Source organism: Poecile atricapillus, chromosome 13, assembly GCF_030490865.1.
Source record: "Poecile atricapillus isolate bPoeAtr1 chromosome 13, bPoeAtr1.hap1, whole genome shotgun sequence".
In the NCBI taxonomy this organism is placed as follows: Eukaryota; Metazoa; Chordata; class Aves; order Passeriformes; family Paridae; genus Poecile; species Poecile atricapillus.
The window spans coordinates 14,753,473-14,779,623 of NC_081261.1; the positions used below are offsets into that span (position 1 = coordinate 14,753,473).

Genomic DNA, 26,151 nt, shown 5'->3' on the forward strand with positions numbered 1-26,151 from the left:
ATATCCAGAGGATGGGATTATCAACTGAATTTGTTGTACTAAGCAGAAGATCAAACAAACAGTAAATCTTGCAAGGATTTTGTTTGGGGTTTTTTAACTCTAAACTATAAGCGCAGACTTGGTGCTTTAAGGTGACATGCTGCCTTCAATTAATTTTCCTTAATTCACATTTCAAACAACCTGGCTTGGTCTTTTGCATATCCAAGATATCCTCACCCAAGCTGGCTCCCACCAGAGCCTGTGTGGAAGCACAGGCTGGAAATGTACTAAAAATTGCTTTTGGCAGTTTTGTATTAACTGTAAACCTTTAAGAGAGTAGCGCTTTGTTTAGAGAGGGGAGTGTCCTACTTCTTCCTCCAAACATAAAATGATAGAAATTTATAAGAAAGGGTGTGGTTTGAAATGTGGCTTTGTCTTCACTCTGTTTCTGTCTGGAGAGGAGACATGGCAAGCACAAATCCAGGTTAGAAAAGCAGAGTTTTTGAGATGTAGTGTCCTCTGAAGTGAACCCTTCCAGGCTGGTGTTGATCTGGTGTGCAGCACTAACTGAGCTGTGCTCAGGGATGCTCGCTGAGCCCCAGGGTGGTGCCACACGCTCCTGGCGTGCTCCTGTGTTCAGGGCTGACATGGTGCAAGAGAAACACGCACTTTGGGATTCCCCTCCCCCAGGACACCGTATCTCGAGCTGAGAAAAGAGGAAGGAAGCTCCGAGAGGCAGCAAATCTCACAGAGCCCTCGCAGCTGCCTCCGCTCGTCCCAGGGCTGGGGAAGGACGGCGCTTCCGGGGCCTGTGTTTGTCAGTGCCAGCTCTGCATCCCCAAAATCCTGCATCCCAAAAATCCTGCAGCCCCAAAATCCTGCAGCCCTCAGGCCTGGGCATCCCTGGGAGCCTCACGGCTTCTCCTGGCATGGCAAGATGGCACAAGACAGAGAAGAGTGGCGTGGGTAAGTACTCAGGGAGCTGCCATTTGAGCGTTGTCTTCTGAGCAGGATGTGGGCAGGTGTTCTCTGCTGTGATGAGTTAACACTGCTTCACCAGCCTGGATTAATTGGAAGGATCAAATTTGTACCAAGTTTTGATCTTTCAAACAGAATGGCATGGAGTACAGTAGAGTCAGCTTTCCTGCTTTCACAGTAATGCAGCTTTTCCCACCTTGGTGTGTTAGAAGCAGACTGAATAAATAATGTGTTGGATAATGTGCAATGGCCAGAAGTTACGGGGAGCAGATACAGGGAAAGGGGAATCCTACAGTTTCTTCTGCAAGATTGTCACTTGTGGTCAGTGTTACAGAAAAAAAAATTGTATTTGAGTTGGTAAGTCACACTTTTTGGAAGGAAAGTCATCTTAAAATGAATGATGCTAACTTGTATGAAGGACTGAATTGCTGTTTTAAAAAAGCCTTAAACAACTAGGAATCAAAGCTAAAGCACTTGAAAGATGCATGCTACTACTTAGTTACTAACCTTCTAAATGCTTCTAAAAGAAATGTTTTAAGTAGGCTCTAGTTTTTTGTGATATGCATTAAAAACCCAGCTGCCTTCATGAAATAAAATGCAACACCAAGAAATCAGTAAGAGGAAAACGTGTTGTTCAACGTCCATGCCCAGCAGTAGCAGAATTGCAAAATGGAAGGAGCCTGTTCTGGTGGCAGTTAACATTACAAAATAAAAGGTGTCAATATTTTCTGTTTCAATTTTACAAATAGTAGAAAGCACCTAATTTTTGCACTTGTAGTAGTCTCTATAGTACTTGAAAGGTTCAATAAACCTCACACAATAAAAACCATCTTGTGAAATGCAGTCTTTCAAAAACGAATGACAGCCCAGCAATGGTTTTCATGTCCAAAACAATACAATTTACTCTAGAATGGGTCACTGGGAAGACCTGACACTGCAGACCTGCTGCTATTTCCTTTTCCCTCTGTTTTCTCCCCTGCTGCTCTCACTGTGAGCACAGAGTTTGGTGTAAAAGACAATCTGGGCACGCTGTGTCCTGCAGTGTGGTGATAGTGCTACCACTTAATGGCCCCAAGTCCATTTCCTAGGTTAAAGTTTTTCTATTAAACACCTTATAAGGCTCTTTATAATATTTCTATGTAAAAATCACAATTGTAGTGGTGTCTTTGGTTTAGTGTGTCACAAAGCAAAACAACAAACTGACTTCCTAACAATATTGCAATAGTGATATAAGTGGACATAGATGTTCCTTATGGTAGGTTTTCTTCAGTAAGAGCATTCTGTCTCTGTTTTTGCACAATTGCTTGGATTTCATTGAGTACAAATTCTACAAGCTTTAGCTTATACCCAGGAGTTCCTTCTCTCAGCCAAATTGTTGGCTCACAGTTTATTTTACTCTATCTTGGAAACCAAATGTATTCTTTCATTGCATACATTGGTGAGAAAAATGGAGGACTCTTGCACCCAGAATAATTAAAACAATCAAACAAACCCAAACAAGAATGTACCACCATCACTGGCAGTCCTGTCCCATAAACAAATTTCTTAGAAATTGGCAGGAAAATAGTGTGATTGCTAAATTTCAAGTAAATTAAACTCATGGCATAGTGAGGCCTGAACAAGGATTATTGATAACTATGACCACAAACAAAGAAGTTTTTGAATTTACAGTCTGTTGTAAGCATGCCTCCTGTGTCTGAGGGAAATGAGAAAAATGGGCAAACTGAGTCTTCTGAGTCACAAATTCTGTGAAAGTTGATGAGCTTTTGGAATAATACATACTGGAAGCTTTTTGAGCAGAGAGGGTGATTTTGTCTTCTGTGTTCTTGCAAGTCTTTGGGTTTAAGTCTCTGATTACAAATCTCACGTTGAATTTTCAAGTCTCGTAATAGAAGTGTGCCTGCTGCCTTCAGTTTCTGCTGATGAGCAGTTTCAGTTTGAGAATATTGGGCCCATCACACTTGGGATGAGCAGAGTACACTGCAGGGTGGATCTGGAAGACCACGCCATCCCTTGGTTATGGTAAATTGTAGCCTGTTGTGCCCACTTTTGTGTTTTACTTAAGTAAATGGAGCAGTCCAGGTAGCAGATAGTTTGGTACTAGGAAAGTACAATCCTGATTTTACACATGAAAAGGCTGTTCTTAGTCTTGCAGCATTCCCAACATAAATTTGTGTTACTCCTATGGACAGGACAGGATGGAATAGTCGTGGCAGGCTGGTGGTTTGGGTTGCAGTTTCCTGATGGAAAGTCTATCTGCTCAGACTTGGAACAGAGTTACAAACCGGTGGAATATTGTGTTGTCATTCTAAACTCAAGCATCAGATTTACTCCTGCTGAATCGGAAAATGAATATTTGTCCTTTTGAAGTAAAATTATGGGGAGGGGTGGGTGACTTCTTTGAAGGTGTAGAGAAGCACATGCTCATCCCGAGTGCACAGGGCTGAGACTGGCTTGTCTGATTTCATCTGCTGAAATCCTCTGAAATTATTTTGCATCTCTGAAATCTGAATAGACTGAGGTGTAAGAGAGCAGAGCTTTATTTAGGGCAGGTTTCCTCCATTAAATGCACCCTCTGAACCCAATAAACTGTTCCAGCTCCTTGGGAAACAGCAAAAGCTGGGGAAACAACACTTTTATCCATGGTCCTTCATGAAAAGGAAAAATCACAGCTAAATACCCTGTTCTTCACAAAGAGTTTTAAGAAAAATGGCTGTGCTACAATTTTATAGGAGAAGGCAAAGAGTCAGAGACAATATTTTTATATGACTAGTTTGGTGTGCTAGAGCTTCCTGATTCTTGTAATCCATCCTGGCTTTATCGTGTTTAAGAAGGAAAATAAGTAGCTCAGGTCAGCCTAAACCTCCATCTGGCCCCAAGGTTAAGCAAGTCAGGAAATCTGTATTCAGTTGTTTTCTGAGGTAGCAGCTCATTACCTGAGAACTGCAGCTTTACCCTCTGGGCATGATTTGCAATAAATTTAATCAGCTTCTAACCCCCCCAGAGGTTTAGGACAAGTTTGTGACCTGTCCTAGAGCTGTGCCCATGTTGTGGTCATTAAGCCACACTTGCTCTGTGAAATTTTAGGGGAGATCCTTAACTTGGAGTATTGGAACACATTTTTTCAGGTTTCTTACCAGGAATCAAGAAATCCTGTTAGGATTGTATAATATTTTCACCTGGGATTTATCTGTCTCCTTGCTGAATAATTTCACTCTGTTCTCTTGGGAAGAAAATGGTAACTGAACACGAAGAACTGATCTTTTGTGGGTGCTTGACTACTCATGAAAGTGGAGCTGCATTTTTAAAGAATAAAACAGAGTGGTTTGCTGAGCCTATTAATTAGCAATTATTTGAATATGCAGAACACAGCATGAGTTTTATTGCATCAAAATGATACCAAATTGTCCTTCTGTAGTGGTAAAGTGAAATTAGGAGCTGGTTCAGCAATACCTCAGGAATTTTGGTTGTTTTTTTTTTTTTTCAAATTCTGAACAAGAGCGGAAAAGTAGCCAAGGGAAACAACTTGAAACATGGATTGTTACAGAAAGGTGAGTCTCCAAAGGAAACAATGTAATGCTTGTATTTTTATAAAGAACTGGATGGGGACTGCATGTGAAGGAAGACAGGCAGCAAAGACACGGAAGATTATTGGGCTAATAAATTACTTCAGTGTTAAAGGTTGTGGGATTTTCCTTGCTTACCATTCCCACCTTGCAGTGGCTTACAGGCTATTCATGAGAATAGCAAGAATATGGGGCTTTAGCAATGAGGAAATTTAGCTTCTTGAGGAAGGGGTTCTGTTACCTGGGACATTGTGACTCTTCTAGAATGTTTTGTGAGTGAAAATTCCCTAACAAGGTCTGTGGTATGAGGGTTTTTGGGTTTTTTTCCTGCTGGCCATTTTCTAATGTGAGGAGAACACATAATTTAAATTAGGGAAGGTTAACTGTTTTCTGTCTCCACAACCATCTATACAAGAATGTACTCTTGTATTTATCTAGTGAGGATGTATCAGACCCAACAGCTGCAAGAGATGAGTAGCAGTTCAATGGAAACAGGGATTTTCTCCAGCCCTCCTTTTTTCCTTTTGAGATGGGCACTGGTGGAAGTCTTTGCTCAAGCTCTGGGTGTGTGGGTGACAGCAAAACCACACAGAAGCTGCTGAGGGTCACTGACTTTGCAGCACGTTGTGTTTGGCTGGGCAGGGAGGGATTCTTTGGGCTCTCCTCATGGACATGATGGGAATTGTTCCCACTTCCTCAGGTACAATTCAGAGCCCACCTGGGCTTGAGCAGGGTTCAGTTTGGAAGGCTGGCTCTGTCAGCAGTCTGACCTGGCACTTTCCACTTGTTCTCTGAGGAATATCGATGTTGTGGTGTGCTGACCTTCAGCTCCTCTTTGGAGGGAGCTGAGAGTCTCAGGGGTTTGGACTGGGCTCTTTGTTTGTTTGCTGAGTTATGTGTGTGCAGAGGTTGTGGGGAGCCCTAAAGAAATGGTTTTCCTTCTTTGCTCATTCAGGGGGAAACCTTCCATCTGTGTTGTCAGTAAAGTCCCTATTTAGGAGCACTGGTGTAAAATTGGAATTTCTGGGCATTCTCTGTGCCATCCTGGGAGAATCCTGCAGCATCTGTGTGCAGATCCACTGCTGCTGGGGACACCTCAGCCTGGGGCTAGGGAAGATATCTGCCTTCCAAATCTCTCCCTCTAATCTTAATGCCATGACTTGAGCAGCTCCTGAGGTCAGTAATTGCTATTAGGATTTAGAGTGGATGCTGGGGCCTTCAAGCAGGTCACTTCTGTGCCTGAAGGACGCTGACTCATTTTGTATTTATGGCTGGGATGCAGGATGCCAGGGAGAGGAGCAGTAGGAAAATTCTGCAGAGTGATTTGAGAGGGTTTTTATTTCTACCCACTGGAGAGTTTATTTTTTTAAAAGTCAACAACCCATTGTGAGTATCCCACCAAAAATACTCAAATTCCACATGGGGTTTTCATGTACTATATTTGAGGAGAATAATGAGTTAAATGTGTTTGTGCACACAACAACCCTGAGGATCTCAAAAGAGGGTGGAGGAAAGGGAGCCTTGCTTCTGGCTGGTGACCTCTGAGGTGACACAAGTACAGGAGGTCCCAGTTTGTAGGGGAAATGACATCACTTACAGCTGACAGAAAACATTTCTGGATATAATAGTCAAATTTTTATTCACAGTTAACAGCTAAAGAAAAGCAGATGTGATGGTCAAGCTGTCTGGTGCTGTAGATAGGATCTCTGGATGTTGGTGTTGGGTTATTTGGTACATTTTTTGCGAGGTGGTTTATCATAAAATGCACAGACAGGTCTATAAAAAAATTTGTACAGTGATTTTTTTGAACTCATCCTACCAAACAATCCAAGTTCTACAGTAAAATATCTCTTGTTAAGTTTCCACTTACTCATCTAGAAATATCTAAGCTGATACAGCCACTTCCTTTGCCAGTTTGCCACTGCACCTTTCAATACATTCAGGGCTGTTAATGAAGTTTTAAGAGAGCAAAACTGAAATGCAGTGTAAATATATGACTCAGTAATTTGCATCTATATTTTGAAACACCTACAGCTAAGTAGAGCAGTGCATAATTTGAGATGTAAAGTATTTACTGGTCAACAGTAATCTTGATCTCCATGGACTTTCCTGGAAGTTAGCATAAGAGTATGGAATATAGTATAAGAGATGGGAATGTACCCACATCTCCCACCTCCCAAACACTCTAAGGAAATGTATCCTGAAATACCATAACAGCTCTGCAGGGTTCTCTGCCATCCTCCTCTTCTGGAAAAGAGACCAGTCAGAATAGAATTACACATGTGCTATAGCACGTAAACTCAATTTTGTGTTGGGCTAAGGCAGTTCTGAGGAAGTGTTTTCAATGTTCTTTTGAGTAAAGGCTGGATTGGAGCAGCAGAGCCTCACTTAAAAGTTAGACATCTTATAGTTCTCCCCATGTGTTGAATGATTCAAGCCTTGCTCTCTCCACTCAGGAGAAGAAGCTGCTGGAAACCTCTTTAGGTCAACAAAAAAGAATTTTTCTTGGTCCAGTAAGCCTCTTCAATCGAAAATTCCTTCTAATTTCTGTCCCAGAAATACAAGAAGTAAAAAGATGGCAAAAGAAACAAGAAATGTAATTTATGGAATACTTGTAAAGTGAAGAGGATGAATCTATTTTAGCTCTACACTCCTACTTCAGGCATTTTCCTGGAAGGCAATATATTTTAAGACTTTAAGTAAAATAAGTCAAATGTTTAAATGAAATGTATTTTTATACATGTTGGTCTAGCAAAGACATCCAAAATCCTTCAGGTTTGGTTGCTGTGTGTGGCTGGATGGGGACACTGCCAGGAGCAAAGGCAGAGCTCTGCTGACCAACACCTTTCCTGGACACCTGGGTCACCTGCAGCTGTTCCCACCTGCACAGTTCAATCGGGGTTTCAGCTGTTTGTATTTTAGTCAGCTCTCCTGTGTGATTGTAGCTTCAATAATCACTTCTGCTGTAATGTTCTTGTAGAAATTTGTAACCAAGCCTGTGAAGAAAAAAACTTGACAGAGGCAGGGTTAGCATAGGAGCCCACATCCTGTAGCCCTGGGACATAACTGGTGAAGAGCTCATTTTCTTGTATTCTCTCTCAAATGCTGGGTGTTTCTTAACCACATGCAGATAAGTTTCTGATTAAAACACTTTCAAAATCCACTGCTCCTGTGTTCTTTTCAGAGTCATACAGACAATGCAGAAAATGATGCAACTTGGTTCTGTTTCCATGTGAAACACAGTTTCATGTTAAATTAAAGCATTTAAACTCAGGAAAAAAATTCAGTAAATTCAGTTTTCACAGGCACCTCTGTGACCTTTCATACCAGTACAGCCATAAATTTCAGTGAACTGTGTGCTTAAATCCTTTGGACCAGTAGACAAACAGTTCCCCAGCACCGTGACTGTGTATTTATCAAAGACCTGCATCTGAACAGGGCTCCTAAATCCTGTGCAGAGCAGTGCTGATTAATGGCTGGTGTCCCTGTGGCTGGTGAGTTTTCTGTGGGGTTCATTTGTTTGGTTTTTGCTTTCAGCACTGGCCCTTTTCACCACTTTTCCATTCTCAGGAGAAAAGAGATTATTTAATGCTGACAAATGAAGCTTCTTGATAGAATTATAGTTCTGTTTGTCTAGCCTAGTGTATTGATCCCAGTATCCAAACCTTAATAACCACATGTGCTTTTCAGTTTCACTGTGATGTGAGGCTATATTGAAAAATATTGGTTTTATCCTTTTATTTTCCAGCTATATACAATTTCAAAGGCACAGGGACACCACAACTATCTCTACAGATTGGTGATGTGGTCCACATCCTGGAGTCCTGTGAGGGTAAGTCACATTTTCCATTTCATTGTGAATAACATACTCCTTTCACCTCACAGCAGTTCCCTGTATTACATCAGCAGCTTTCTAATGCCCTTATTTTTTTGTGGTGGTGGTGGTGGTGTATTTTGAGGAAGAACCTAATCTTTTCTGAACAGCCAAAATTAGACATATTACAGTACATGTGGTTTTTTGGGATGCCTTTACCAAATGAGGAAGTCATCAAGGTGAATGTTGAGTTTTTGAAGTTGGTGCTAGCTTGTGATATACCTCAGGGAAGTTACATTAAATTTGATTTAAGAGTTAAAGGAATCCACTTTCAGCCTCTAAACTAAATCTTTGTTACTAGGAGATATTGAGCACCCTCATCATCCTGTTGTACAATGAGGAAACCCATTTAAAGAAATCTGAGTGTCAGCATGATAGAAACAGTTCTGGAAGCCAACAACTTACTGAGCACATGAAGCAGAAAAAGTCCAAGTCATGACTGATGGACAGTCAAAACCTTCCCAATCCCACAGATTCTCTCTAAGTCTGACAGAGCTGCTGAGGCTCCCATTAATACAAAGCAAGGAGAGTGGAGTTGTTATTGCTAACTCAGCAGTGAGGAATCTGCAAATGTCACTGTAAGAGCGATTTATTTTCAATTTGCAGTGATGCTCTTGAACAGGTCAAGAGTTTAAAAAAAAAAATTTGAAATTGCTTAAAGCTTTGAAAAATATATTGTAAAATTATCTTCTTCAACCTACTTCTGTTGATAGAAGCTGTGTTTTATTAACTGCAGTTATGTTAAAGAGAGAGGCCAATTGCTGCATTGCACAGTGGCGGGGCCAGCTCGGTGCTGGCACACCTGGTGTGTTGTGGGCACAGGGCTGTAAAGACTTTAAAGCTGTTTGAACCCAGCCCATTCCACCACACAGAGCTCTAGATTCTTTTGTCTGGAAAGAACAAAGGATCTGGGGGAGGAGCACCTGAAAAACCATGTTTACAATGTACTGGAGCACAAAAACATAATTATTTCTCTTCTGTTTGTAAGATTAATTCAATATCTTTAGGCATCAGTGAAAACATTGATGTCACTCAGCAGTCAGCAAGGTCACACTGATTTGTGTCCCCCCCTCAAAAAATTGTAATTATTTAGGCCTCCATTCTAAACATTTGGACTAAGAACAAATCACACACACTCACAAACCAGGAACCTTCTCATCCCTGTATTGTGTGTTAGTTGCAGAAATAGCATTTCAGGCTTTGGGTTCCTGGGGTCCATTTGTTGTCAGCCCAGCCTAGTGAGTGGAGTGCTGATCTTATGGGGTTATTTTTTATGTTGAAGTATTTTCTGAATCCCCTGCCCTTGATTTGCTCTCTCATGCCTTGCTTTATGAACTATGTTTGTCAATGAAGAAGTGGAATCCTTCTCATTGTGTGAGTGAAGTTCATCTTTTATGAGATATCTTCAAAATTTGCTGCCAGCTGCAGCTGGTGAGTAACCAACAGTGACAGGATTCTTCCTGTGCTCCTTTTATGTCCTGTTTTGGTTGGTTTTGCATGCACAAAATTTATGCACAGAACATATATGTGCTGTCACAGCAAATAGGATGAAACCTGTTTTACAGACTTGGTTGTAAATTGAGACTATGTGCAAATAATTCAGTTTTAGCAGTAAGATGGAATTTTATTGTTGATAAAACATTTAAGAAAAAAATCCCACTGCAGAAAAACATAAAAAAAAAATTCTGTCCTGAGTCTTTCTTTGAGGTCAGCTATCATCCTCTGACTTTTAGCATCACCTTTCTGACTGTGCTGTTTGGCATTTGGAATTTATGTTTATTATTTTATGCTTTGCTTCCATGGCTGCATTACCTGGGAGAGAAAGGGTGATAGCAAAGATATCATATCTGCTCATGAAATTACAATTAGGAAATGTATGCTTTTGGTCACAAATTCTGTCTATGGGATGAAAAATATCATATTCAACAGAGTTAAACATTGTTGCTGTGCAGGTGATTTTTCATGATGGGCTGTATGCACAGTGGATGTAACCCCTAATCTTATTTAGTAAGGTTGAACTTTGCTTTTTATGTTTTTTGTAGTTTATTGAGACTTAACCATGGAATAGATGGAACAAAGCCTGAATTAATTTGTAACTAGTCACTGCTGCAGTTCTGCACCCCTGTCTTTCAGAAGGGCTTTCGAGTTACAAATGGAGCAGGAGCCCAATAATAGCCTTGAGTTTTCTTGACATTCCAATTTAAATTTATACCAAGAAGCTGCTTGTTATGGCTGAGTCCAAAGGCCATATTTTCTCATGGAACAAAAATGACTTAACCTTATCACATTGAAGGAAATTGGATCTGTAACTATCATGTGCTTTACTGGATTAACACTGGGCCCAGCACACAGTAAGAGCTTCATTTGCTGTCCAGGACCATGGGGGATCGTGGCTAACATAGATATTTAAGGGTGTGCACACCTTACTTTGCAAAACAAATATCTTATTCTACCTTTAAATGTGAGCAGGGGGTATTAGATTCTGTGTACAATTATCTGTACTTACTGTGTAAGGCTTAAAAGCAGACAAAACAATCATATTTGATAATAAACAAGTCATACTGGATATAATCCCTGCTACTCCCTTTAAGCTATGTGTGTTTGAAGTAACTATTAATTTTGACAAATACCATGATAGGCATTTTTTATGTGAAATAAACCCCACAACTTCATTGTGTGCTTTGCAATGCATGTATTTTTTGTCATACCAAATGATCTTTCTTCCTTTCAGACTGGTACAAGGGTTACCTGGTGAGGTACAAAGGAGCAGAGGTAAGATCCCATTGTTCCTGTGAGTCTGTTTTGAAGGGCTCAGCCCATGAAATGGGGTTTTGGGTATCTCTGCCTAGATAGTCCTGATCTCTCTGTTCTGATCTCTCAAGTCAGCTCTTTCTACTCTTTCATTTCAAGATGAATAAAATGATCAGCATTCATCCCAGACAAAGTTGGTAAATAGAAGTGAGGACTGGGGAAAGCAGATCAATGAAGAAGAAATGACTGTGCCTTCAGGTTAACAACTGTTGAAGCCACCACTTGGATTGAATTTTGAATCAATTTGCTGCCAGATGTGCTTGTTTCTGTACTTTTCCCAAGGATTCTTTAGGTTACAAACAATATAAACAACTTGTATGAGGCTTAAGTTCTTAAATATCTCTAATGTACAAAAATAATATTAATTTTTTAAAATATGATATTCTTAGATTTGAAAATGGAAAGCCACAGAGGAAAAGTTTTTACCCTGGGTATGATGACTCCTGAGTCAAGTAGCAAGAAAATTACTTCTTAGTTTCAGCTGCACTTTTCTAGAAGAAAAGCATTTTTGTTTGTAACTTCTTGGTATAAGATTTTCTAGGGAGCAGCAATGTAAATGCATTAAAACACTGCACCTGTGTTTTCATTACTCTGACATTTCTTTTGACTGAAAATGTTATTAGGATTTATTCTACATAACATTTCTATTTTTATCAATTAAAATTTAGCCTAAAACTAAAAAGGGAAAATATTTACCAGAACTAACCACTTCCTTTTAACGAATTCTTAATTAATTCCTATTATTGCTAAAGGGCTTCAAGATCATCGTGCATAACATGCTTTAAGAAGTATTATTAATTTCATGTACTAAGATATCACTAAATTTACCATTACTGGGACCTTTTTTCTTTTACTTTGCTTCTTCATGGACTTCTTTGAACTTTAATCTTAATGAAAAAAAGTGGAAGTGATAAGACATGATTGTGTTTTGATTAAGATGAAATGCTTAGAAGAAAATGGTCATAAAAGCCACAATCTAATTCAGAGAAAGGCTTTGTAAAGTAGCACATTTGTTATTGAATTTTTGTGGTACTTGAAGTACCATATGTGAATTACTGAATAAAGAAGAATCCAGGAAGGATCTAGTTAATTACCAGGGTGAGATTTGCCAGTTCAGGGGAGGATTGGCAGGACAGAATGATTGTCAAACATTCCTTTAGGATGACTTGAGACATTTCAGCTTTTGCAGAGCAAGGACAATCACATTAGAACCTTTTTTCATTTGTTTTCTAGAGAGGTCAGTTAAAATAGATATGAGATGATGCACAGACCCAAGGTTTCTTTACTGAATTTAAATTGTATTTTATTAAATTTTATTCAACTGAACTGTTTTCTGGGGTGGAAAATGGTGTTTCTTAGGAAGAAAGATGCCTATGCACTCTACATTTGAAGAGATATGACAAACTTCTATTATTCATCTGTCAAATAAAAATGCATCCATCTGGATGAAAAACTAACCAGGAGTTAACTTGGGTATTACAGTTTATGTTCACGGTCATGGTTGTCACCTAAATGTTTTTGGAGAATAAGTGTGGATTTATAATTTTCTTCTCATTCATCAGGGAATATTTCCTAAATCCTTCATCCACATCAAGGAAGCTGCTGCTGAAAAGAAAAGGTATTGAATTTATCTGTTTTATTACATTATTGAGCTTGTCTGCTAAAGAATGAGTTTTAAGGCATTTGTGTACCTCACCCACAGTAAGTATAATAAAGTATAATATGCACCCATGAAATGCAGACACTCTTTGTGATCTTTCCTAGACATACAGAAAATGTTATTCCTGCTGAGATTCCCTTAGTCCAAGAAGTTACCACTACTCTGTGGGAATGGGGAAACATCTGGAAGCAGCTCTATGTGGTAGGATATTTTACATGCTGTTTCTTACCTGTTAGTCCTATTTATGCACACTGGGGTCTTGTTCCAATTAGTGCCTCTTCCTACATTCAGGGCAGGGTCTGGGTGGCTTTAAGATATTGCTTTCTCACTACTGAGATTTTCTTCAGTGGCTTTAAATGCTTAGTGACTTTAAATCTGGTCCAGCCATCAGCCTTGGTGATCTTGGTGATCTCTTCCAATGTGGATGAGTCTGTGGTTCTGTAAAGGCAAAGCTGACATTCCTGAGGAGTGGTGTAACTTCACACCTCTCGTTTCAACCTTGAGTATCCTGTGCATGATAATTCATAATTTTGATTTGTAGCATTGAAAGTTTCCAGATAGGAGTATAAAAGATAATTGGGATGTTTTTGAAAAAGATTAATGGTGCTCTCGGATTGCTAGAACAGAAGTTGTTCAAGAGTTACTGGGAGCAAGTAGCTATTAACAATTGGCAATTTCAAGAATTGTGCTGACTATTCCAGGATCCCAGCCACTGGATTTTTCTTTATCTCTGCTGGGACAAAGGGATCTTGAATGTGCTGTAGTTTTCTGAAACATGTCACTTTTTAGTCTTTTTGATTAAGCCAGCAATGAAAACCCTTCTTTATTTTCAGTGAATGACATTAGAACTGCTTTAGTCACTTCAGTGTATTCTCTCATTTTTCTCTTAAATGTGTTAATGCCACAATCAAGTGTTATTGTTCCCATCAGTATCTCATACTGAAGTTAATAGTTGTTGTAAGTTTTCTCTTGATGAGAATTCATTAAAGAATTTTAAAACAACACAATTAAATGAAACAAAAATAACACAATTCCCTATCCTGATACAAAATTTGATGTTATTTCATTATGATCATGTGGGATATTCTGCCCTTAAAAATTTGTGGGATGAGACATCATTATTTTGCCTGCTTCTTGCTCCCGCTATCATTTAGCATTAAATATGACATGTAGCCTGTAGCTGTCAAGCCCAGTGTTTCACTTCAACTTGAAGTCTGAAACTTACTGAGGTTTTTTTATCTCTTAGACAAATAAAAAAGCCCGGTTCCAGCAGGTGCAGTCCATGATGTGTGACTTGATGGAGTGGCGGTCACAGCTTCTGTCCGGGACCCTGCCAAAAGATGAGCTCAAAGAACTCAAACAGAAAGTCACATCCAAAATTGACTATGGTAACAAGTAAGTGGCCTACACTGCTTCTAGAAAGCATGATTTAGTTTAAAGCACAGCACCAAGGAGATGTTGATAAAGTTTTCATGTTTACAGGTTGGAATTCAAAAGTGTGATTCGTATTGAATCTTCCTCTTCAGACTTCTCCTGTAACTCTAATAGTGGGTACCACGATGAGGCTTTCCATAGCAAAATATTTTTTCAAAATATTAATTTATTTCTTAATTATAAATACATGAGCTTGTCAGTTGGGAAGATTTGAGGTCAGATAACCAGCCTCTAGGTACATGTATCAACAGCATATTTGGGGCCCAAAACTTGTCCATGTGTCACAAACATGGCCTATGTCCAGTAAGTGACCCTCAAAAGTGGCACTGGCAAACTGCACTGAGTCTGCAAACAAACACATCCACACCCAATTCACTAGGGAATTTCCAGGCAGTGCTCTGCTTCTGGTAATAGAAGTGAAACTACCAGGGACAGAATAGTTATTTGATAAAATGTCTTGTCTGCTCCTTGCTAATAAAAAGTCACTGCAACACAACGTATTTTTTGGCAAAATTTTGGGGTTGTGGTTAATGGTGTCTCCCCATCTGATAAGGAGACAGGGGAGAGAGAGCTTGGTAAAAAAATCTTCACAGTATTTTTTTTAGAAGCATTAGAATCTGTTTAAAAACTGTGTTTAGCTATTTTAAGTGACTGTGGTTGTTGTGACCTGAAAGGCCTCTGTGCAGCTGAAAGTCTACAATTACCTGTGGCTGCACATAAGAAATGACTCAAGGTGTTATGAAATTCTTAACTTGTTCACTGTGATTTGGATGCAAATTTGTAATAAATTATAATCATACAGAGCACACTATGGAATACACATATCCTACTGCACTGTGTGGAGCTGAATGCTCACTTAAAACCAGAATTTGAAGTTCTCCAATCAAAGAAGCCCAGCTGTGATTAAGACATTAAAATTTATTTGCTTTCAGACTTCTGTTTTGTCACTTTTATATTATTTCTGTGTTATGAGACAGTAAAGCGCTTCCTTTGGAAGAGTAGAGGTGAAGGGGATGTTTAAAATTATTTGGATTGCAAGCTGGAAAGTGTTTGTAAGCTCCTGAAAGTGAGGGGTTGAGTTGTGTGGTGTGAAGGAAAGTTGCCAATCTGTGGAGAAGGAATAAAGGGGAAATGGCAGTGGAGGCTGAGGGGATTGTTGTGGGAGAGGGAAAATGAGTAGCAGAAAAAAAGCATGATTCATATGAGATCAGGGCAGAAGACAGCAGAGTTAAATATTGGGACAGAAAGGCTGAGGGAGCAACATAAAAGCAGAAGGTAACAGGAAGACCATAAATATCTGAATAGCAAATGTTGAGTGTTAAAAGCTAAAAGCGATGAAGACTGCTAGGAGTCATTGAACAGGGTGGTTTTGTTTTATGTGAGAGGCATTTCAATGCTTTGGTGACATTTCTACAAATTCCTAAATATTGGACAGCAGCTTAAAAAAAACATGGGGTACAGTTAAATTTTTTTTCAGTGAAATACTGTTGCATGTATTTAAATTTTATAACTTTAAATCTTTAAGTGCCTCCTTGTTTGTTACATTTCTAATCTTTCTTTATACAGAAGGAAATAACCCTACCATTATGCCTTTTGTATTTTCACAGAGTACTTGAGCTAGACCTGATAGTTAGAGATGAAGATGGAAATATCCTGGACCCAGATAAAACCAGTGTTATCAGCCTGTTTCATGCACATGAAGAAGCAACTAATAAAATCACTGAGCGAATTAAAGAGGAAATGGTAGGAATGACTGGCTGAACTTGAGGCTTCCTTTGTTAAAGGCCAAATAAAAACTTGCCTAGGGGTTGAAGGATGGAACCATAAAATTTGGTGGAAACTTTCCTCTGACTTAAGAGTAGATGCACAGTCTTGTGTTATAAATATGGCTAAGCCTCAAATTGAATCACATTTGTGCAGTGGATTTGGGCTGTGGGCTGGGCTGCAAGCTCACGTCTAAAGCTGTTCTTGATCCATTCTTGAATTCCTGTATGGAAATATGCCTCCACTCCATCCATGGACTGCTCAGCACTCTGAAAGGCACAGAGAATAGTTACACACTGGGAGTTCAGGCTGCAGCACTGCCCACAACTTGTTTTCACAAGATCTTGTGACTACACTGATTGTTTGCTAAGTGTTGCTGCTTGCTAGTCAGTCTGATGGAGCTGAAGAATTGAAGCTCACTGAGGAAGAGCTAGGATGAATTCAGCATAATCTTCTGGACACCAGAAGTTCATGTGCCAAAGCTGACAAGTGCATAAATTAAATCTTTTAAAATGCAAAGCAGGTGACTACACTTCCTTGACCTTTTGCAATTTTAAACCTCTGCAAGGATTTGCGAGCCTCTTTGGTTCTTTTCTCCATTTATGAGATGGTAAACTGTAAAAAAGCAAGTAAAACTCTAAACAGAAAATAGCTGGTTTGTCATGACACTTCAATAACACCCATGACAAATCACTGGAAAACACCTTGTAATTAACTGACAATATAAGGAAAATTAAACTTGGGAGTCTGTGATAGACTGTGCTGACTTGATAGAGACAAACAATGGGTTTAGAAGTGGTAAGAAGCTGCTTCTTGGTGGTTAGCATGGGAAGTAGGTAGAATTCAGGAGCCTGTTTTTGAGTCAGTGAACCTGCTCAGCTGTATCCTGATCTCAGCATGTTATTTGTCTCCTCTTCAAAGAGACTGACTTCATTTTGCTATTGCTCTAGCACACTGCAACCCCACTGTGATGTGGATCATAGGCCTTCTGCTACAGCCTAGTGTGTTCAAAAATAAATTCTTTCAAGCTTCTAGGCTTGTCTCTGTGCTGACATCGTGGTACTTGCTCTTTTCTTTAAGAGTGGGGAGAATATTTCCCCCTTTACATCATTGCCTGAAGAACTGGCCTAAGACATGGGAGTCATAGAATAGGTCAAGGTGGAAGGGAATTATGATAATTACTGAGTCCAACTCCCTGCTCTCCTTTTCAGTTTTAACTGTTACATGTACCAGAAATTAAAACTGCTTGTAGTATAGCACCATTTCAATTCATGGATTTCAATTCATGGATTATAATTACCTGGTTTTCCTCCTCCTGAGCAGTCAAAGGACCAACCAGATTATGCATCATACTCCCGAATGTCTTCATCCCCCACACACAGCCTGTATGTCTTTGTGAGGAATTTTGTTTGCCGAATTGGAGAGGATGCAGAACTCTTTATGTCCCTGTACGATCCACAGAAGTCAACAATTATAAGGTAAAACTTCCTCCTCTGACTGGAGAAGAGAAATGGAAAGCAAAATAAAGTGAAAAAGCAAATAGAACCAGCCAAAATGAAGTAAAATAATTGCCAGTGTGCTGTACTAATATAATAATGCAAAGAATAAAGGGAATGAACCCAAAAAAGCAAAGTCAAGCTGGCCAGATCTTGTTGCTGTCTGCTACTAAAGGATTCTATGTTTCCAAATATTTTCATAGGTAATTCCTGGATTGAACATTTCAGAAGTTTGGGAAAGCCTGAGCCCATTTCAAATTATAAAGATTGTTCTAGATGGGCAATATTGTGGTGTTTGAAGTGCTGAAGGGGGAGGAGCAGAAAAATAGTTAAATTTATCAATTTCTGGGTAGCTTAAGATTCTTTGGAGTATTCCCATCAAGTGATGATGGTAAAGTTGCCTCAAGAAAAAAAGATGCACATTTGTGTTATGTTCAAGTTACTCTTTTAAAACTTACTCTTGATACTTGTATAGTGTTTTTCTTGTCTTTTTAGTCAGGTCTTAGATTTGAACCATCACCACAGACTGCCTGTTATGCAACTTTTGTGCTGTGTAAAGGGAGAATTTTTTAATCACTTGAATAAGATATTTATCTTCCAAACAGTGAGAACTACTTGGTGAGATGGGGGAGTCGAGGCTTTCCAAAGGAAATTGATATGCTCAACAATCTCAAAGTGGTGTTCACAGTAAGTGTTTTCCAGGCTACTTCCATTTGTATTTGGAAATGAAATTCTCTTCTCTGTGGTCACTGTCAGATCTCCTAAAGAGTGACCAAAATGAAGAAGGAAGCAGAGGTAATCTTAGAAACAGAGCAAGGTGCCCAGTCACTAAGTTCTTTAAGGCAGTGACAGTGCTTCAGTGGACTTTTCTTCAGATCACTTTGCTGCCTCATGAATTTCTTGATAACTTGATTTATTTGGTTTTATATTCTATATCTCATGATTGTTATTTTCTATTTATCTAACCTCATATTTTTTTCAAACTTTAAACTGTCTGTTTTTTCATTCTTTTGATGTGCTCAGGTTTTTTTGTTTGTTGAGTTTTTTGGGGTTTGTTTGGTTTTGGGGTCTTTTGTTTACTTTTCCCCCCCATTGATTGCTAAGATTCAGTTTATTACTGGAGCTCCTGTTTCAATTTCACAACTTGCTTTTTCCCCAAGTAACACTATGGTTCTTTTTTGTTTGTATCTTAGGATCTTGGAAATAAAGACCTTAGCAGAGACAAAATTTATTTAGTTTGCCAAATAGTGCGAGTGGGAAGGATGGACCTGAGAGACAGTAACTCAAGGAAATACACACAAGGGCTCCGGCGGCCCTTTGGCGTGGCAGGTACTGCTGTCCCCTGTGCTAAGGCTCAATCAGAATATCAGTGATTTTTGCCAGCCCTGGACTAGTAAAATCTCTACCAAAACATGTCAGAATACCCATGAGCTCTATCAATTGTTTTCTGTACTCTTTGCAGTCAGTAAAGACTGCACCTGCATTGACATTTTAGTTCAAGTCAGAAATGCACTTTTGAATTTAATTTCCTAATTATTCATACAGTGCCAAGCTGTGCAAGAGAAAGCACAGAACCAATTTAATAACAGATTCCCTTGCAGATGAAATAAAGTCAGTGTTTATGTCCCAAAAGCACCACCAAAGCTTGATACTTGTATCCACAAGTTTGTATTAAAACTAGACTGAATTCTCCTTCTGTCTCCACAGCAATGTGTTTGTAGTGTGGACTTAGCACAAAATGTTCTACCCCACAAACCCACCCCTGCTGGTGAAAAATCCACATTTACCTTGAGGCACAAGAACACTCCTAGATAAGAGAAACTATTCTGAAATGCTCTTATATGTTCTGATGATTTTTCTTTTGTTCTTCTAGTCATGGATATTACAGATATCATAAAAGGAAAATCTGAAAGTGATGAAGAAAAGCAGCATTTCATCCCCTTTCATCCGTAAGAGCATCATAGATATCTTCTTTCAATATGCAAAAGAAAATATTTATTTGTCTACCTCTGCAGCTGTAACAATCTGTGCAATTGTAAAAGAATAAGAAAGTTTTTCTTTAACAATTTTATGTTGTAATAGTGCTAATTTTTTAGGTATGACTAAATGGCATTTAAGATTTGCAGAGGTACCACAGCACATTAAATTAATGAATAATTCCACGAATGTGCTCCTTCAGACAGCTGGTACCATGTCTAATTTCACAAACCCAAGTCAAATAGTTACAAGTTAGATTTACAAGCAAGGATAACAACTATTTTATGAGATTAGTTCTGTTTAGAATATGAAAAAAAATCTGAGTAAAAACTGTGTTTCCTTTAAAAAGTAATAGAATTATCATATACTATCTTCAGAAGAAATGCCAGGGCAGCTGCCTAAAAATGTGATGCTCACAGATCAAATGCAGAGATACCAGTGGAAATACTGGAAATAACTCTCTGTGTCCTACATAGCACTGCTGCTATATACTATGGAGGCTGAATTTAATTCTGAAAGATCCAGCTATGACACACTGGTTTATTTTTTCACTTGCTTCCAATTTGACCCAGCTTGTTTGCTATGTGAGAATTTGTTTCTAAATTCAAAAGTAACTGATACAAACTCCAAGTGAATTTCTCTGGCTGTTTGTCAGGGAGTGTGGACTGAGCTGGAGTGGCACATTGGTGAGTGCATTCACATTGTCACTGCCACAAAACACCACTCTTGGTGCTTGGCTGAATCTTTTCACTTCAGTGTACACACAATGGAATGTGAGTGGGCTGCAGCTTGAGTGAGAGATAATAAAAATACCAGATATATCTCAATCAGGCAATACTGCAAAGACTGAGGCTGTTACTCACTTGTGTTCTAAATGGTGTCTGATATATTTAGCACTTAGTTCCTGAGCAGACATGGCTGTTTCTCTTGCAGGGTAGTGGCAGAGAATGACTTTTTACACAGTCTCCTAAGCAAAATCACTGCATCCAAAGGAGACAGTGGTGGACAAGGTAAAGTACATTTTTCTTGTTTTAAGTTACACAGTGTTTTTGTGAGACCTCATTTTATGTTGCAGCTGTAGTAACACAATGGAGGTGGGTCAGCTTTGAAGCTGGAGTGAGGAACCATGAGTTTGTTACAGAATCTTGGGGGCAATTTAAATTAGTAGTGACAGTTTTGCATTACAGAGCTTTTACTTTCATCTACAGGAAGTGGGGAAAGCAAATTCTTATCCCTATTTTGGTGGGTAGAAGAGGCAGTCATCTGAACACAGATTTTTTTTTTTTCCTACTAAAAATGTAATAATTTTTTTCCTTTTTTTTTCTTTTTTTTTTTTTTTTTTTTTTCCACTTAATAGGTCTGTGGGTAACTGTGAAAATGCTGGTTGGAGATGTGATTCAGACTAGAAAGGATTACCCACACCTTGTAGACAGAACCACGGTTGTTGCTAGAAAGCTGGGATTCCCTGAAATAATCATGCCAGGTAGGAGGTGCTTTGTTCTGTGAAAGGAAGGGATTTTTTCTCATTCCTATGTTAATAAGCATCAGCTGCTGCCTTACTTATTTCTGTAATGGCTAACTCAGAGGATCTTTAGCATTCACTCATGGTAAGTTTTATTCCCATATTAGAAGCTTATATGAGATAGTGAAATCCTTGGAAAGTAGTTTCTAATTCTTAAACAGGAAAAATAAAATCCAGACAAATAAAAATATCTCCTTGTACATAACTTTCTTATCCTGCAAGAAGATGATGGTGGATGTCACTTGAATTTTAAATTAACCTCATTTTTATTTTAAGATATTGTTGCTCTTTGTTAATAATAAACAAATGAATTTGAAATACCTTGATTTCATTTGTTTGTATGACAAGATATTTCCAATCAAGATCACTTGTTGTCTGGCAGGCTCCTTTTTAAAAAACAAATAACAAAAACGTCCCTCACCCCAACTCAAGGAAAATTTCGATCCTTTTAAAAGTCTTGTGAATTCGTTTGGAGGAGAGAATTAAAATGTGAAGCTCCCTCCAGAAAGAGAGCTGAGTATTTGGGGAAAATTCCTAATGGGATCATCTGCTCACCAGCAGGTGTCGGGGTAGGACGAGAATTGCTTCGAGTCACTCCGAGCTCCCATTTGCTTCTCCTCACATCACAGTTTTGCCTTAGCAAAGATAAAGACCTGAAAATTTAAGTTCAGATGAAAAATAATAAATTTTTATCTGCTTCAAAGCAAACAGTGTGCAGTTCAGCCGATCTTATGCTCTTAGAGCATTTTAATTGCTTTTTAACCTTTCAATTTCTCTTTTAGGAGATATAAGAAATGACATATATATTACATTGCTGTATGGAGATTTTGATAAATACAATAAAACAACTCAGAGAAATGTGGAAGTGATAATGTCTGTCTGTGATGAAGAAGGAAAAGTGTTGCCAGTAAGTTTTCTTTTTTTTCCTCCATGAGGGACATAGAAACATGAGTTGCATTTTTTATGTAAGGTTCAATTTACACATTTAATAAAACACCACTATTCAAAAAGTCAATTCCCTTACTTGTATCATCCTATGACATCCTGTGACAAATAAGTTTTATGATTTTTAAAGTGATCTGCTTATTAAAGCCCTGTAGAATCTTGCATAAAAATGTATAAGAAATATTGGAATAACATTGAATGACCTATTTTAGCTGTGCCAAGGAACAAATGCTGATTCTGACAATTACTGCATTCTTACTCTAGGGTTTTGCTTGAGGAAATTCCCAGAGGAATGCAATTTGCACACTGAAATGTTAGAAATACCATTTCTGCTACATAACAAATGCTTGATTTGTGCCAGGAAGTCTGTGTCACTGTCACTTGGTCTAAGTACATGGCAAAGAAAGAAATTAGTGACAGCACTTACATATGCAACATAAATATTTACAGTATCTTTTTGCTTGTCTATTCACATTTTGTAGATCCTTTGTCTTTTCCTTAGGGTTTATCACCAGTTTGGTATTCAGGGGGATTTTTGACCTGTCATTTTCTGAGCTTTATAGTGTTGGGATCGTGAGGCTGAAATCATAAAGATGTTCTTGAGATAAAGATGGAGTAAAACACTGTGGTTCATGACTTGTTTATGAACTGCAACTAACTGCTTGACCTAAAATGTAAGGTGAAAGCTTGAGTAAAGAATATTTCAATCCCACGTAAGATTTGAGGTCCACACAACAAACTGTAGCCCTGATTACAAAACACTGCCTGTACCTATGACAGCACCTGACCATGCCTTGCATGCACAGAAGCTAACTCTATTCTGTATTCTGTCTAATCACATATAAACAAAAGCATTCCTTAGAGAAACAAACCAAGTAGCATGCATTAAATCTTGCATTCCAATATTATGCATGCTCACTCCTGCAGATACGTAATTTCTGCAAATCTTAGGAGAAAGTGAATTTGTCTCGTTGTCTTTGAGAGGAAATATCACACCTGCTTTCTGTAGGTAATATGCCTTAGAACAAAAGTGACAGATTTTTCCTTTTAGCCTATAAAGATACCCCAAACCAATAGACTTTCAAACCCATTAATTTATATTAATGTTTCTCATAACAGGTATGTGTTCACTACACAGGAAACTGGTTGGTTCTGTTTTGGTATAAAACCAGTTCCAGCTGCAGAAGCAGCCCTTCATTTACAGTTACAAGGAATAGAACTTTTGTTCCAAGTGAATGTCACGGAGGTGACAAACAAGCAGGTGCATAAACCTTGAAAAGTCTCTGCTCAGGCAGATGAGACATTTCTTTCTGCAGTTTAATCCCTCTGACCAGACCATACAAATCATCCTCAGGTATCAGCATCACATTTTTCTGGTCACAGGGCATCCTGGTGTTTGAAGCAGACTTTTAAGATCCACTGGACTTTGAGCATGATTATTGCCCCTTTGCAGCAGATAGTATAACCTGGATTGGATTAGCTGAATCCGTGCCTTCAACAGAGAATCAAATGTTTGCTTCCTTCAGGGACTCCAGTTTCATGTGTGGCAGGTACCAGTGTCCTGGTGCCTCCCTGTCCAGCTGTAGCTTTTACCCTGCAGGTACAGCTCAGCTGCAGTCAGCCAGACCAGACGGATGCAGGCCGAGTCTTCACAGAATCACTAAGGAAAACCACAAGTTTTGAAGCTGATAAAATCTTTCACTTGGCTCTGTCCTAGTTCAGATAGTCTTTAAAGAATGAGAAATTTTAATTTATTGTTGGTGCCTCTATAACATCCAGTTTGGAAGTCACCCCTGGTGTGCGGCCCAGAGCTTCTGAGAGTATGCTGGAAGAAAGTATTTAAAAAGGAATGGAGAAATAAAATAATGAAAACAGATTTCTTTTTTTCCTTTTGTATTTCCTCTACTAATCGAGATGACATGTTGATTATTTAAATTCAACACATGGAGAAATCAAATCGATTTTATGTTCTTCAGACATCTCTTAGAGCCCACTGTGTGTAACCCCTGTAAAATGCAATTACACTGGCTGTACCCATAGATTATGGTAAATGTTAATTTCCTCTGCGTTCAGAGGCTTGGAAAATGCAGCGTCTTCACGTTAGTGCTTCTCCCCTGTTGGTGCTGTCATGATTATTTAATTTTGAACGATGCCACGTCCAAATTGAAGCCAGCAGCAAGGGCGGGAAGCGGAGCCCGTGAGGGGAAGCGGAGCCCGTGAGGGGAAGCGGAGCCCGTGAGGGGAAGCCATGTCCCAGGGCCAGGGAGGAGCTCCCCGCTCCGGGCTCTGAGGGGAGGCTCTCTGGTGACCTTTTGCTTTTGCTCAAGTTAATCTACCCAAAACTGCTCCAAAAGTTACCCAGATTAATGAGGCACTAAGTACTCTTTTTCCCTCCTTTTGTAAGAATGCTGTCTGCCTGGGAGCAGGGGACAAACCTGTCAGCGAGTACAGATCAGTTGTTTACTATCAGGTCAAGCAGCCACGATGGATGGAGACATTGAAGGTATGGCGTGGATACTTCCCACTTTTTTTTTTTTTTCACTTCTTAATGCCTCACACAAAAAGGTTATACAGCATCAGCTTTCTCCAAAATACATCTTGTCCCTGACTACAGCCGAAGCATGAAGTCTTAGTCATACATCAGTTATTAGAGGTACATGATCACTGAGGCTTGAAATTTGGCCTAGAAAATGATGTGTAGGTTTAGTTCAGCAAAACAAATGAGATCATCTTAGATAACCTTATGTCCTAAGAGGGCTCATCAAAAATGAAATATTGCATTTGTTCTATTTTGGTGAAACAATGGAGATGAGGAGCTTCAATTAAAAAACAAACAAAGCCAAACCAAAAGCCAAATGAAAATACCAACCCCCTCTTTTGATTTCAAAAAGAAAAAGCTGTTACTTCTCTTTAGAGACACCCTAATAATTACCTAATCAAGCTTTAATGTCTATGATTGGAAAATGCCCAGAAGTTGCCAGAAATTGTTCTTACAGAGCAGTAATAGGCTTGCATGATTTTTTTAGGACTAAATAGCCATGTATAACAAGCTTGCAATTATTACCTTAAGCGGTGATACCTGTGATGGTGAAGAACAGAGTGGGAATGGAAGTGTGATTTGAAACAGAAGCTTATTTGTTGTTTTGAAAACATTGACCCATTCTGTTTATTGCTTATTATACTTGTTCCTTTTTAAAATTATTCCATAATTCAATCTTTTGTACAGGATCTCTAACAGTAGGTCCTGTTGAAAAACATAATTAATATTAAGGCATTGTTGAGTAAGATTTGTGAAGGGATGTAGTGAATGCACATAAAGGTGTGCAAGTCCTTAAAATTTTAGAACCATAAACTTGATCATATGAAAAATTGTGCTTTCCCTTACACAGTTTGTCTTCTTTGTTGCATGTTTGACCTAAAGTATGGTGTTTTAAGAATAAAGCACTTGCAAGTTCCTGTGATTCTCCTCAAGGCATTACACTAAATCTAATCACTAAAATACCGTCAATTTATATTGCTGGAATTTTCCTATCCTTTTCACCTGTTTAATACATTGGTTGTCAATTTCTGTATCTGAAATGTGGGAGTTGCTTAATGCAGAGGTGTTTAATTCTCTGTGGTTAAAAGGGTGAGCAAGAGAACTGAACTGTGATTATTTTCTATCACCTGTGTGCATTAACTCACTGGGTTCTGTGCTTCATTTCTTTGCTGATGCCAGACTTTGAGCAAAGTCTACCAGATCATTGCTTTTCAGCCACCACTTTGCTACTTGAAATGGCCTGTGAAAGGCACTGTGGAAACAGAAGAAGTAGGGCTTATTTATTCTAAAATAGGTGCTCATTACAAGTGAAACCACCCCCCATAACTCATTATTTTCTGATTTTACAAAAGGTAGCAGTCCCCATTGAGGACATGCAGAGGATTCATCTGCGCTTCATGTTCAGGCACAGGTCGACTCAAGAGTGTAAGTAGGGAATTTTTACTTTAGTGAATTTTAATTCATCAATGGGTAGTCAACCCAAAATCTTTTGCTTTGTAGCTAAAGATAAGGGAGAAAAGAATTTTGCAATGGCCTACATAAGACTAATGAAGGAGGATGGAACTACTCTCCATGATGGCATCCACGATTTGTTAGTCCTAAAGGT

At 38.9% G+C, this 26,151-nt stretch overlaps 1 protein-coding gene across 1 annotated transcript in view; it reads left to right on the forward strand.

The window, feature by feature from the left end:
- Nucleotides 1–770: 770 nt before the first annotated feature.
- DOCK2 (dedicator of cytokinesis 2) overlaps nucleotides 771–26,151 on the forward strand; it is a 156,287-nt gene continuing 130,906 nt past the window's right edge. The window contains exons 1-17 of the mRNA XM_058849002.1: nucleotides 771–945; nucleotides 8,272–8,355; nucleotides 11,129–11,169; nucleotides 12,771–12,826; nucleotides 12,973–13,069; nucleotides 14,115–14,263; nucleotides 15,910–16,045; nucleotides 17,390–17,544; nucleotides 18,168–18,249; nucleotides 18,756–18,891; nucleotides 19,436–19,511; nucleotides 20,473–20,549; nucleotides 20,897–21,022; nucleotides 21,844–21,968; nucleotides 24,411–24,509; nucleotides 25,898–25,970; nucleotides 26,046–26,149. Of these exons, the coding sequence (XP_058704985.1) occupies nucleotides 909–945; nucleotides 8,272–8,355; nucleotides 11,129–11,169; nucleotides 12,771–12,826; nucleotides 12,973–13,069; nucleotides 14,115–14,263; nucleotides 15,910–16,045; nucleotides 17,390–17,544; nucleotides 18,168–18,249; nucleotides 18,756–18,891; nucleotides 19,436–19,511; nucleotides 20,473–20,549; nucleotides 20,897–21,022; nucleotides 21,844–21,968; nucleotides 24,411–24,509; nucleotides 25,898–25,970; nucleotides 26,046–26,149 (1,653 nt within the window). The 5' untranslated portion in view covers nucleotides 771–908. The remainder of the gene's footprint in view (nucleotides 946–8,271; nucleotides 8,356–11,128; nucleotides 11,170–12,770; nucleotides 12,827–12,972; nucleotides 13,070–14,114; nucleotides 14,264–15,909; nucleotides 16,046–17,389; nucleotides 17,545–18,167; nucleotides 18,250–18,755; nucleotides 18,892–19,435; nucleotides 19,512–20,472; nucleotides 20,550–20,896; nucleotides 21,023–21,843; nucleotides 21,969–24,410; nucleotides 24,510–25,897; nucleotides 25,971–26,045; nucleotides 26,150–26,151) is intronic.